At 39.3% G+C, this 12,335-nt stretch overlaps 1 protein-coding gene across 3 annotated transcripts; it reads right to left on the bottom strand.

Annotated features, from left to right (window-relative positions):
• Positions 1-1,702: 1,702 nt before the first annotated feature.
• ZCRB1 (zinc finger CCHC-type and RNA binding motif containing 1) lies at positions 1,703-12,324 on the bottom strand. 3 transcript variants are annotated; one of them, XM_065743407.1, is made up of 8 exons: positions 12,233-12,324; positions 7,557-7,644; positions 7,363-7,391; positions 4,139-4,250; positions 3,951-4,058; positions 3,166-3,275; positions 2,992-3,067; positions 1,703-1,922 (listed from the first exon to the last, which is right to left on the bottom strand). In XM_065743407.1, the coding sequence occupies exons 2-8, from the start codon at positions 7,638-7,640 to the stop codon at positions 1,791-1,793; spliced, it is 651 nt and encodes a 216-aa protein (XP_065599479.1). In that variant the 5' UTR covers positions 7,641-7,644; positions 12,233-12,324; the 3' UTR covers positions 1,703-1,790. The 3 variants fall into 3 exon arrangements, with proteins under 3 accessions (XP_065599479.1, XP_065599480.1, XP_065599481.1); XM_065743408.1 differs by lacking the exon at positions 12,233-12,324 and adding an exon at positions 11,946-12,199; XM_065743409.1 differs by lacking the exon at positions 12,233-12,324 and adding an exon at positions 10,230-10,396.
• Between the last annotated feature and the right edge of the window lie 11 nt (positions 12,325-12,335).

Here is a 12,335-nt window from a genome sequence, read left to right as displayed (position 1 = left end):
ATAAAGCCCAATATTTCTCCCACCACAGAGGCTCACGGAGTTTGTTCAGAAAAACCTTCCCTTATTTTCATTTCTGAACTTCTTAGAAATTATTAGCAGAAGACCCTAGAATGACCTTTGTGGGATTGGACACGATGATCTCCAGAGGTCCTTTCCAACCCCTACAATTCCATGACTCTGAATCCTGCTTTGTATTTGCTTCAAGGGTATATGTAGGCGTGGTCTGTTTGTCTGCACACGCTAAAACAATTCAGTTACATATAGTGAATGTACACTGGCATTAAGCAAAAATATGTAATGGTATACTTAGATTTACATTTTCTATATTTGGAAGACAACCAAGTCCTGATGAGTAACAGGAAGAGCTGAGAATAGAAACAGAGGCCAGATGGTCTCTTCCTTCAAGTGTGAGTGTAAATGTCTTTTATATTTTAAGTCCTAAAAATGAAAAAATCTGACTACAGAAGGTGGCTGACATAGAAAGGTTGTTAACATCATCATGTGTCTGTGGTTTGGGGAGCTATCACTGATATGGGGCTTTGTACTGATCCTGATGCTTCCATGGGGCTCTTCAGCCTTAGTCATGAGAGGAAGACTAGAACCCTACACAGATTTAAGCAGGACACCCTACTGACAAGATCTGAACAGCTTTCAGTGCAGAATAGGTGCCAACACACTTCGCTTAGACTATGACAGTTCCAAGGACAAATTAAAGCTGCTTTTCAGGCACACAGGGATCTCTGTGGCCTTTGGGTTTTATCAGCAGACTCAGATACCTAAGAATATAGACAGCACTGAGCTATGCTCAGAACTTGTTAACCACAGTAGATGCAAGTACATTTATAAATCAATGTGTAATCATAATTATGGTGTCAAGCATCCAAACTGCTGTCAGGAAAAGAAGTGCAGTATAAGATCTTAGCACAGCAGACTTCAAATATCAGATAAGAGTATATTAAAACATACGAACCCTCCAACTTCTGAAAATATATGGCCATTCTCATTTTTAACTGAAGAACGATAGAACTACTATTCCTAAAAAAATATTAAGTATAAAGACTTGCTTTTAAGAGTGACCTAATCACCACATCACTTTTAACTTGCATCTCATACAACGCCTATATTGCATATAGACTATATATGTACAGCAAATTACTCCAACTGCACATAAAAGAGTAAAACAACATCACAATATTCTTTTGAAAAACAGAAGTACTGTATACTCTAAAATGATTTCACAGATCAAGCTTATGCAACAGTAATTTATTATATTACTGCATGAAGAGTTAAAAGACTAGTACAATGGTTAAAGCTGAAACACAACCCCACGCACAGAAGCTAGTGCAACAATCACGTAACAATGAACTACTACTAAAGCACAGCTTCTAAACAGGCAATAAACAGACTAATAGATCATCAGAGGTGTTAACAGTGATCCTAAGAGGAAGTCCTCTTAGGAAAACTCCTTTAATGAAAGATTTTGCTCCCAGGATTCAGGTTGAGATACTACCTGCAGGATGTATTCTCACAGGTATTTTTCTGGTTTTAAGTATAGAAACACACTACTTTTGACAAAAGCTGCCTTTAAGGCAAGAGAGGGGGTTGGGGAGGAGACATGGAGAGAGAGAGAGAGAGATAAAAAAATGAGACTTTCAAGGGGAAGGATAGAACTGAAGCATGACTTTTGGTATCTTCAACACCAAGAAAAACCAGTATTACAGACAACTATGTACCACTGTACAAAATGTACACTGTATATATTATATATACACATATAAAACACTATTACTTCAATCACTAAGTTCTTCTTCATCACTGAAATAAGCACTTTTCTTAATCCGTGGACGTTTTGAGTCATCTGAAATTGAAGATTCCCCTGCAGTCTGTGTCCACCTTTGTTGCTCTTCCTCAATTTTGGCTTGCTACAATGGAAAAAGCAGTATTAGCTAGTACTAAGAAAAAATTAACATGCATTACAAATAACAATGCTAGTTGTTAACAGGCAATGCTTGATTTAGTAAGTTAAAGAATTCAGAGGATTTATCTCAATTTCCAGCTAAATTGTGTTACAAATGCATTTCAGAAAATACTTCTGAAAGTAGTTATCACATTCAAACAATAGGAGTGCTCTGCACCAGGATAGGTGGAATACTCTCTGCTTTCAAAGAGAGGAACTATACGAATACAGTGAACTTACAGAACTATAGAGCAACTGAGATTTGAAGCCAAGGATGTGCTGCATTTGAGGCTGATGTTGAGTCAGCTTTGTTCCACTACCAAGTCTATCAGCTGCCTTTTGCAGTCATTCATTCAGGGAATTCAAGTCTTCAGGGATACCAAAGTAATTCAGCTAAAGGTAATAATAGATGTTTCCTATTTTTATAGGAAACATACTACCCTGGTTAATTTGTTTGAGAGAAACTGAGATATTGCCAGTTTTCTTTACACTTACTGGTTTTATTTCTAATCACGGAGGTCTTTTTGGAATGCAAGAGGGGGTATAATTGTGCATATTTGCCCTATTTTTTTCAGACTACATCCTGTAAGTCTGTCACACATCAATAAAGTCATATTTGGGAAAAAGCTGCTAGAAACATGTTTTGAGAGGAAAGTTCTCTTAGAAACAGCAATGCCATATATTAGGCAAATGAAACACTCCAGAAACAGGATATTCTAATGAGTGAGGGCAAAGGATGTACCTGTTCATATATACACAGTGTTCTTTCTGGGGTGCTCAGTGACCAGAATAAAAAGGTATTTGTGGATCAGAAACCTAATGGACCATCACAGAAGAGATGACAACTCAAAAATAAAAACAGAAATTATAAAGAAAAAAAAGGAAAAAAAAACGATTGAACATGCCTGTAATACCAGCTACAGTCACAGCTACTGTCAAGCAAAGTGCATCACAGGGTCTATGATTGCTTTTGAAAAGCTAAAAGGAGGGAGAGTTTCGTTTAGAAATAAGTATGCAACACTTCAATTTAGTACCTGAACAGCTATGGCCTGGCTGAGGCTATCTAGAGCAGGATCTTCTCCTTCTTCTTCACTTTCTTCTTCTTCCTCACTTTGTGGTGTAGAGAGAGAAAAACAAAGAGATCTTGAAGTGTTCAATACGAAAAAGCTGCTTAAACAATGTAGCAATATGTAAATAAATGTACATACATTTCTTCTGGTTCAACAACTTTCTTTCTCTTCTTCTTTTCTTTTTTCTTCGGTGGCTCCCGCTCCCCCAGCATATTTTTAGGACAAGCATAACTTAAGTGTCCTGCTTCCTTGTAGGAAAAGAAATATTAATTAACAAAAATCATTACCAATCACTACATGTTGAAACATATAATGAGGGAAGTTAATGGAAGACAGTTCACAGGGGAAAAAATTGAAGCAATTAATAAGATAAATGGAATGCTGAATTAGCACACAGAAGACAAACTCTTTATGAGCTTGCCATGGAAACAAAGAGATTGGGTGGTAATATGCATGTTTAATTGCAAATTCAGAACAACTATATGTGAGCCAGATTAACTTAAGCTGCTGCTGCAACATCAGAATACAGGACAGCATGGTTCATACTCACAACAAGATACTCAGTGTTAACAGTCTAAGAAATTTGACTGAGTCAACATTCTTGGTCTCAAAAATGTTACAGATAAAAACACTTTGAAGTGAAGATTAGGAGCTGTTCCTCCTCACATAACGTTATACTAACACTCCTGTTCATCAGCGTGCTAAGCAATTATAAGCATATTTTTCTCCTACCCCCAAAAAATCCCAAATAAAACACAAAAATGATTGGTCATTCTGGACAATGGTAAAACTCCTATGCAAGTTGACAACGTCAACAGCAAACATATTTTAACACCATAGATAGTATTATTAATGGTGAAACTGAAGAAATAAACTTGAAGACAAAATATGGAATATGCTGCTTTAATTTTGGTTTTACTCACCCCACATTCATAACACTTTGACTTATCAAAGTAGTTGCGCCTGCGAATGAATTCTGCTGCTCTTCCATTATCAATGGCAATACTTGCTTTTATTACTCTTCCAAACAGCTAGAGCAAATAGAAGAAAAGGGTTCATTTTTGGAACTGCAAACTCTACCCTTCCACCATAACAACTTCCCATAACTGACCTGTTTGTTATTGAGCGCCCGGGAACAGTTTTGTGCAGATTCCTTATCCAAAAACAAAATAAAGGCAACTCCTTTGCTCTTCCTGGTGTCTTTGTCTTTCATAATAGTAACTCTGAAAACACATAACCAGCATTACTGATATGCTAAAACTGCTTTACAGACAATTTTTCCAGAAGGATCTCAGTAGGATCTTAGCTTTGCCAGGCAGCAAGAAGGAAAGAAAGTATATTTAACAGTAGAAAGATCTATTAAAAAAGAAATTCAAAGGGACATCTAATCACACTTTCTGCTTGCAGGTACACTGGAGACAATGTGAAAATAGCATGAGGAGTCTCTCCACATCATTCTCAGTATCTTTATTCTCAGTATGCTTTATTCTCTTGAATGACTTCAGAATGAAGAACATACTCTTCAGATTTGCAGACAACGTAACTGGACGGAAACTTACATACTTGAGGTTAAATTAAAATTTAGGAGTAATTTTGACCATTGCTGTAACTGCTGAAAAAGAAGTGTATTGAACTGCATCCAAACAGAGTATACGTTTTTGCAGGACTAACGAGCCAAACTATGGAAAACAGGTATTTTGCAGTATGTTTCTACAAGTATATCCAACTGGAATCTGAGCAGGTTATGGATACGTGTGTTAACTGATGTGACACAAAGCTCAATCTTCAGTCTAACATCGGAAACAACAGTGACAGCAGCAAATTTAAGACTTTTACCCAGTAAACACAAAGAAAAAGAATGAAAGCCACCCAACCTCGATTCTTTCGCTCTTATGTCAATGGTATTTAGTCCTAGAAAACATTGATGGGAAACAGGATGGCAGTCTGCCATGTATGTAAAAATACATGTTAAACCTAAAAGAATAAACTCCTTCCTATGTCTGACTCTGCAGGTTCAGCTATCAGCCAATACAAAGCCACAAGAAGTAGTAAGACCTCTAAAATAAATCCAACCAAACCAACCAACCAAGCCTCAAAACTTCAGAAACAGAAGGCCTATTAGAAAAAAAAATATGTATAACAGATGACCTGTACAGTAAAAAGTGTAAGACAAAAGCTCAGTAAAAACGCTGTTTTCCCCCAAATGCAAGTATAGACACAGCATAGAACAGATTTTATATCAAAGCCTCTCTGACAAGAATGCATCCAACAATGTGTTGAAGAGTCAAGAAAACTGAGTTTAGATCAATTCTGTTAGTTCTTCTGACAAGCTATTCTCCCAAGAGTTCACGTGAAGCCCTAATATGACCGTCAGCCTTCTAATTGGGATGTTTAATATACCAATTAATGATACAAGAATGGAAACAGATGTGTGACAAATCCTTAATAAGTCAGCAGATTCTTGGAACCCTAGGAAGTCTGATTTCCCACTGAAAATAACAAGCTGAACTCAGTCAGGATATACTGAGGTGAGAAGTAAGGAAGAAAAGTTAGTATGATTTTACTGAGTTGTCACACCTCAAAAAAAAGCCCACTAAAGCTTCTTCAATTAAGTTAAAATTGACTCAATTGCAATTGTAAAACTTCTTGTGAATTGAAGAGTTTAACATCCCTCAACAGAGATTCCCCAGAAAACAAGTTAACTTGGAAATATTTCTCTTTGGAGTTAATAGTTACAAATAGGAAACTAACACTAATAAGGACCACTTTTCCTAGTGAAGCTGAAACACCAGTGAAATCCCATCGTATCTGTACTGTTTAGAGTCAGGTCAGCTTGCAAAGAGACAAAGAGTTAGGTAACAAATATTGCTAAACACAAAACTGTTCCATGATAGTATTCTACACATGCTATTCTATGAGTCTGATTTAGTTTGATTTCTGACAGTAAACAGGCAAAACGTCAGGAAGAATCAGGTATCAGGAAGAGATTTTTTTCTGTGAAGTAATACACACATGAGGAAAACAGTAACCACGCAGATAAGAGTTATGAGCTCTAAGTTACTCAGTTTCTCAAATAACGCAGGACAGAATTTCTTCAGTACAGGCATCTGAAAACACCATTTCTGTAGCAGATGTTAGACAAAACCACTAGAAACCAGTAACAGATAAGAGAAAGCATGCTGCTATAGCATCTTTAAAATAAGCAATGTATCATACAGTCAATACTTCATGCAGTTAAGTATCTAAACAAGACCAAAAGCCAAGGTAGTGTGAGACCCCTACTCCCAACACACACACCACATACACACTTTTAGATTGTGGAACTCCTTACCAAAGGATAGCAGAGAGGTCAGAAGTGACAATTTATGAAGAATAGGTCCAACACTTATTAAATACCAATGTTACTACAACAGGATGTTCCTAAATCAGTCGTTCAGCAATGAACTAAAACAGGCCAAGTATCCCGAACCTGGAAAGAAAGACTGAAGCTGCCCAGTTGTACTGGTCACTGCACATATGTCAGAGACCCACATAAAGGCTTTCCCCTCCTGTATGTTTTTCTAAGGTCATAGTGTGATTGGCATTTCCTGCTAGTTTGCCTACTGAAACTCACTGCTGAGATTTCAGACTTTGAAAAGCTCTACATATCAGAAATGATTACAGCAGCAACTAAATGTTAGTGCAGATATTTGCTCATACAGTGTAAAAACTCAAGTCTAGTTTTATTATTCTGATCAGTTAAAAAATAGAGCATACAAACCCAGCAAGTTTCTTATCACAGCATTTATTTCTATTACTTCAACACAGAGACAGGTGTTCCCAAGTCTTCGTCAAAAATACCACACATATCAAGAGCTGTTACTATGCAGCCTTATGTCTAATCAGTCACGATAACAAATCACCCTAGAACCACAAACACAGGAGTTGTACACTGCAGTTGTGAGAACTGGTTGTGAGAACTGTGACATCTAGCTCACACACGTAGAAGCTTCCACTCTTAATAGTTATCAATCTAGCAAAGGACAACAGCATTTACTAGAAGAATATGGCTTCAGCTACTTCAGAGAAAAGACTGCTGCTATATATCAACATTCTACTTGCTCTTGAGAAGTGGTTACCAAACAGTACTTGTCTCCAACACAGATACTCTTACAGTACATGTGCAAGAACTTTCAGTTATTAAATTTACACTTTATTAAAAATGAACAAACTTCAATACAGTTACACACTTAATGCTTAAATTATAAAGAGCACGATACACTCAAGTCAAGCAAAGACATCAATTTTTTTAAGCTAAGAACTCGAAAAGCAACAGGCTATGATCAGATCACTTACTTGACAACTTTTCCATACTTGGAAAAAATCTGAAAGAGAGAACAAAATAAAAAGATTTAACCACAGACAATTACATTTAACTATTAATAAATCTATTGAGACAAGCTTTTCTAAGAGATCCATGTCAATACTGTGTTTATACTCAAAACTGCTGTCACTTAGTTTAGTATAAGCAATACAGCTTAAAGACTTACCCGGTATAGATCATTGTTTGTCAAAGCGAAGGGTAAATTGGACACGTACACTGTGCTTTTGCTTGGTGCCAACCCACCACTCATTTTCCTGATGAAAGGAGAAAGAGAGATTAATTAAACTGTATTTAAAATGCAAGCAATTAAAAAAGACCAAGAAAACAGTTGTTAGGTTTCTCACTTCTTTTCCAAATTGTTTTTCAAACACAGCTGGCCATGATAAAACTGCAAGAAGGCACAGCTTTCATTTCCCTTTTATCAGTTTTACACAAAATGCATGTTTTCCCTTATGTTCTTCCCCATCCCCTGCTCAAAAGCACATTTTTTCCTGTCCCAGTGATCCAGTAAATCGCATGTTAGTGTACTAAGGTCCTATCTCCATTTATTAAACATTCTGCTGAATATGTGAAATTAATAACCTTCATTCAACTACCACCATGATCTGATTCTTTTCACTAGCTCTAACACAGCTGGATTCAATATAGACTAAACCACATGTGGTTAAGGAAAAAAGAAAAAGCTTCCCTAAAGCAGAATTCTAACTATTGGGAAAAAAAGAAAAGAAACTGCATCAGCTTTAAAAAACGTATCTCAGCTGTCAAGACAGCACATATTTCCTCTTGAATTCATTACTTGTGCTTCTACACTGCTCTGGAATTGTATCTTTCCAGAGCAGGTTATGTGCAGCATCTTCCTCAGAGGCAATCCTCCTCCTGATTAAGCAGTTTTATACTAGCAGAAACCATGGAAATCCCACAGACATTTTCTATCCTATCCTCTTAAGTTATGGATGCTAAGTACTCAAGACTACGCCTACAAATAATGAGACAATTAAAAAAGATTTTCAACGTGCTGTGTGGCCAGCAAGGCAAGGACGTGATTGTCCTCCACTGCTCTGACCTTGCGAGGCCTCATCTGGAGTACAGTGTCCAAGCCTGGGGCCCCCAGCACATGGATGCAGAGCTACTGCAGTGGGTCCAGAGGAGGGCCAGGAAGATGATCAGAGGGCTGGAGCAGCTCTCCTATGAAGACATGCTGTGGGAGCTGGGCTTGCTCTAGCTGAAGAAGAGAAAGCTCCAAAGAGATTCCATTGAGGCCTTCTGGTATTTGAGAGGAGCTTATAAACAGGAGCGAGACTGACTCATTATGTAGGCAGATAGACGTAGCACAAGGAAGAAATTCTTTACTCAGAGAGCAGTGAGGCACTGGCACAGGCTGCCCAGAGGAGCTGAGGATAACCCATCCCTGGAGGTGTTCAAGGCCATGCTGGATGGCCCTCTGGGCAATCTGATTCAGTTAGTGAGTGGCAGCCCTGCACAGGGTTGGAACTGGGTAGTCTCTTCCATCCCAAGCTATTCTATGACTCATCTCATCCTGCCTTGTAACTATATACACATTATCTTCTACAAAATAATGAATGACTGAATTAACTTTAAAGAGAATAGACTGTTTTTCCTCATGTTTGGACCTTCCCGAAAATTTTAAGTGGCACTAAAGTCTGTGGAAACCTCTTCTTGCTTCTGATCCATTCAGCAGATACGATTTGGTCCAAATGAGTAAAATGCAAGATGAGAATAAATGATACCAAAGAGCACAGCAAAAACCAAAAAACAAAAAAACCATTCTCTACACAGCCTAATTAATACCTACTTCTCCAGTTTCTTGCAGCCTTACTCCTGCTTCTCAGAAGCCCTGATTCCTAGCTGCTGCTGTACTGAGATCAAGCCATTTCTGTTAAGACCACCTCATTTTAAAATACAGACGAAAGCTGATGAAAGGATGAAAGAAACCAAATAAATCAATATCCATCATAGAACACATACAGCATATTAAAGGACCTGATGGGTAGGAAGTTTGATTAAATGAAAGTGTCAATTGCCAACAAAGTAACTAATGTCAGACTCTAATCCATCTTCGGTTATTTTCTAGCACTTCAACATTTAGTAATCTGAAGACACAACACTCCTAGCAGAAACCTGTTATCTATCTGTTTTGTTTCTCTTTTCTGACAAGCTTAATGCATCACAATTCATTTATGTGTCGGTTTCTAAGTGACTGAATTTTGAGTTTTTCCACATTCAGAGACTGTTCGGGTTTTTTTTTTTTTTTTTTTGGCACCAATGGAAATGGCAACATAAAGGTTAAGCAAATGAAAACAGAATAAATTTGCAAGAAAGGCCACGCACTGCATCTGGTGTTAGGCAGACTTGATTCATTATCCCAGATTCCTAGCTGCTTGGCATTAGTATCCTTGACAAGCCTAACCAAACCCGGCACCACGCCATACAAATAGATGGGCCAAAGTGCAGCTCAATGCAAAGGACATGGAAAGCACTCCCTCAGTGCTGTGTTAGCGGTGCATCGCAGTGCAACATTTTCTATCAGCAGAGGTGAACCTCACATGGCTGTAGGTAGCAATTTACCCTGCCTAAAATGACAGAAGCTGGAGCACCTTATAGCTGGAGATCAAGCAGGATGTATATTAATGAACAGATGCCAGTGAGAAGAGTGTGACTGGGCACCAGTCAGCCTGCGTATTTCATAGCACTGCTGTGCAAGCCTCCAAAAAGAAGGCAGTATGTCACATGAAGATTACTACAGGCCTAGCTGTTCAGCCTATACAAAATTACTATGAACACAAGCTAGAAAAATCACAGTTTTTAGCTGTACACTTGCTTTTTCCAGGGGCAAACTGAAAAAGTTGCAGCCTGCTGGCCAGCTAAGGCTGAGCTTTGCCTCCAGTTCCCTGGACAAATCTAAGTGTGTCAGAACTGTAGTTCTGACTGCCTACATAACTGTGCTGTTCAGAGCTATGGTGCTGGTATTTCAGTCATCTTACTTTCAACACACAACAGTTGTAATAAAACAAGAAGTAACTGTAAGGCTGCAGTGCCATTCCCTTCTTTGAACTGGCAAAGTTCAAATCTATGACTTCAGAAACAAGCCTACAGGACAACGTCCTGCTCTAAATACTAGGGGTCATTGGGGTGGTTTATAATAATGAGTTTACAAAAATTAATCTTTCAAAAAACTCAGGTATGTTAAAATTGCAGATTTCTTATTACCTATTGAGAATACAATGGTATAAATGCAATTTTCGATCCAACTACCACCACAGTTCTTCCCAATCCTATAAATCTTCACAAAAATCTACCTTTTTTTAAAAAAAAGCAAACAAACAAACAAAAAATACCACAAAGCTGCTGCTGGGTTATGAATAGGTTTTTCTTTTGTTTTTCTATGCCAACTGTGATACAGCTGCTTCATATTAACAAATATTATTTCCATGGGGTTGAGCACAGCCCCCATTAATGTAACAGCCTCTCTGCAATATTAATGCTTTCTTCGTTTATTATTGTCACATACTAACTTTTGGGTTGATGTCTGACATCAACGCGACTTCTTGAATTCAATATTTTTGGTCTTTTCCAACACTTCAAAGAAGCCATTCTTTGGCAAGAACCACCTGTCAGCAATAATGCGTCTCCTGCAAAACACACTGATTACAGAACTATGCTTTACTTGAGCCCAAGATACTCGTTGCCATGAGTGTCACTCACACTGAGAACATCACAAGACAATGACTAATACAGGTAATTGGTTTCCCTATTCTGACCCAGGATAGAGTGGACAAGGACATCACCAGAACAGTTCAAAAGGCTCTGAAGAATCAAGAAGAGTCTGAATTTACCAATATTTTCATACCAATAACATAAGAACTTATACACATTTTTTTCTACTTGTTCTTAAACAGCAGTAAGGTCAGAATTATGACTTAATGAATTAAAGATGCATAAATGATTTGTGGATAAACCACTCAGCCCAGACATGCTCACTCAGGCCAGCTAACTTCTATCTTGACACTTAGAATGCCATGTTTTACTTCTAATTTAATCATATTAACAGAGCTCACACCCAAATCTACAAGTCATCAGTTACGGCAGTAAGTTGTCTCAAACTTATACCCAAATCACAAAATGATTTGGGTATATGATTTCAACCCTAGAATGGGTTGAATGGTTGGAAGGGACCTTCGAGGGACCTTCGAGACTACCTTGTTCCAACATCTGTGCCATGGGTGGTTACCACTCTGCAGCTCAGGGTCTGCTGACCCTGAGCACGTCCAGAGATGGGACACCCACAGCCACTCTGGGCAGCACATAGCAGTGCCTCACCACTTCTCAGCGAGGAATTTCCCCAACATCTACTCTAAAATTCCCCTCGTTTAGTTTAAAACCTTTCTCCCTCGTCCTATCCCTGTCTGCCCATGCAGAAAGCTGATTTCCCTCCTGCTTATACGCTCCCTTTAAGTACTGGAAGGCCACAGTGGGGTCTCCCAGAACCTTCTCTTCTCCAAGCTGAACAAGCGCAGTTCCCTCAACCTTTCCTCACAGGAGAGGCCCTCCAGCCCTCTGATGCTCTTCACAGCCCTCCTCAGGACCCACACCTTTCTTACGCTGGGAGCCGTGGCCTGGTTGTGTTACTCCACGTGGAGCTACACGCGTGCAGAGAACAAGCGGCCCCCTCTCCCTGCTCTCCACCCCGCTTTGGCGCAGCCCAGAGACACAACGGCCAGAACACCGAGCTCGAGAGCCGCAGCCGCTCAAGACACTTCCACAGCGCGCACCACGGCCTGCAGCCGCGCTTCCCGCCGCCCCCGCCCCACACAGCGGCCCTACCCGGCACGGCGGCGCTCAGCGCGCGCGGGCAGCCATGCTGCGACACAGCGGCCCTGCCCGCTCTTCCGCTGACGCGCGGCGACGGGCGCCGAACGCCGCGAGC

The sequence above is a fragment of the Cyrtonyx montezumae genome, unplaced genomic scaffold (assembly GCF_038088225.1).
Source record: "Cyrtonyx montezumae isolate F1298 unplaced genomic scaffold, pur_monq_1.0 scaffold_3, whole genome shotgun sequence".
Classification (NCBI taxonomy): Eukaryota; Metazoa; Chordata; class Aves; order Galliformes; family Odontophoridae; genus Cyrtonyx; species Cyrtonyx montezumae.
Note: the sequence above shows the minus strand (reverse complement) of the source record. Positions and strands in the feature narration are given on the sequence as shown.

Excerpts from the sequence above, each read along its gene's own strand:
- ZCRB1 (XM_065743407.1), bottom strand. The coding sequence starts at position 7,640 with ATGAGTGGTGGGTTGGCACCAAGCAAAAGCACAGTGTACGTGTCCAAT. Across the intron at positions 4,059-4,138 it reads GGGCGCTCAATAACAAACAG|CTGTTTGGAAGAGTAATAAA; the intron begins GTCAGTTATGGG and ends TATTTGCTCTAG. Across the intron at positions 3,276-3,950 it reads CAAAGTGTTATGAATGTGGG|GAAGCAGGACACTTAAGTTA; the intron begins GTGAGTAAAACC and ends TTTTCCTACAAG.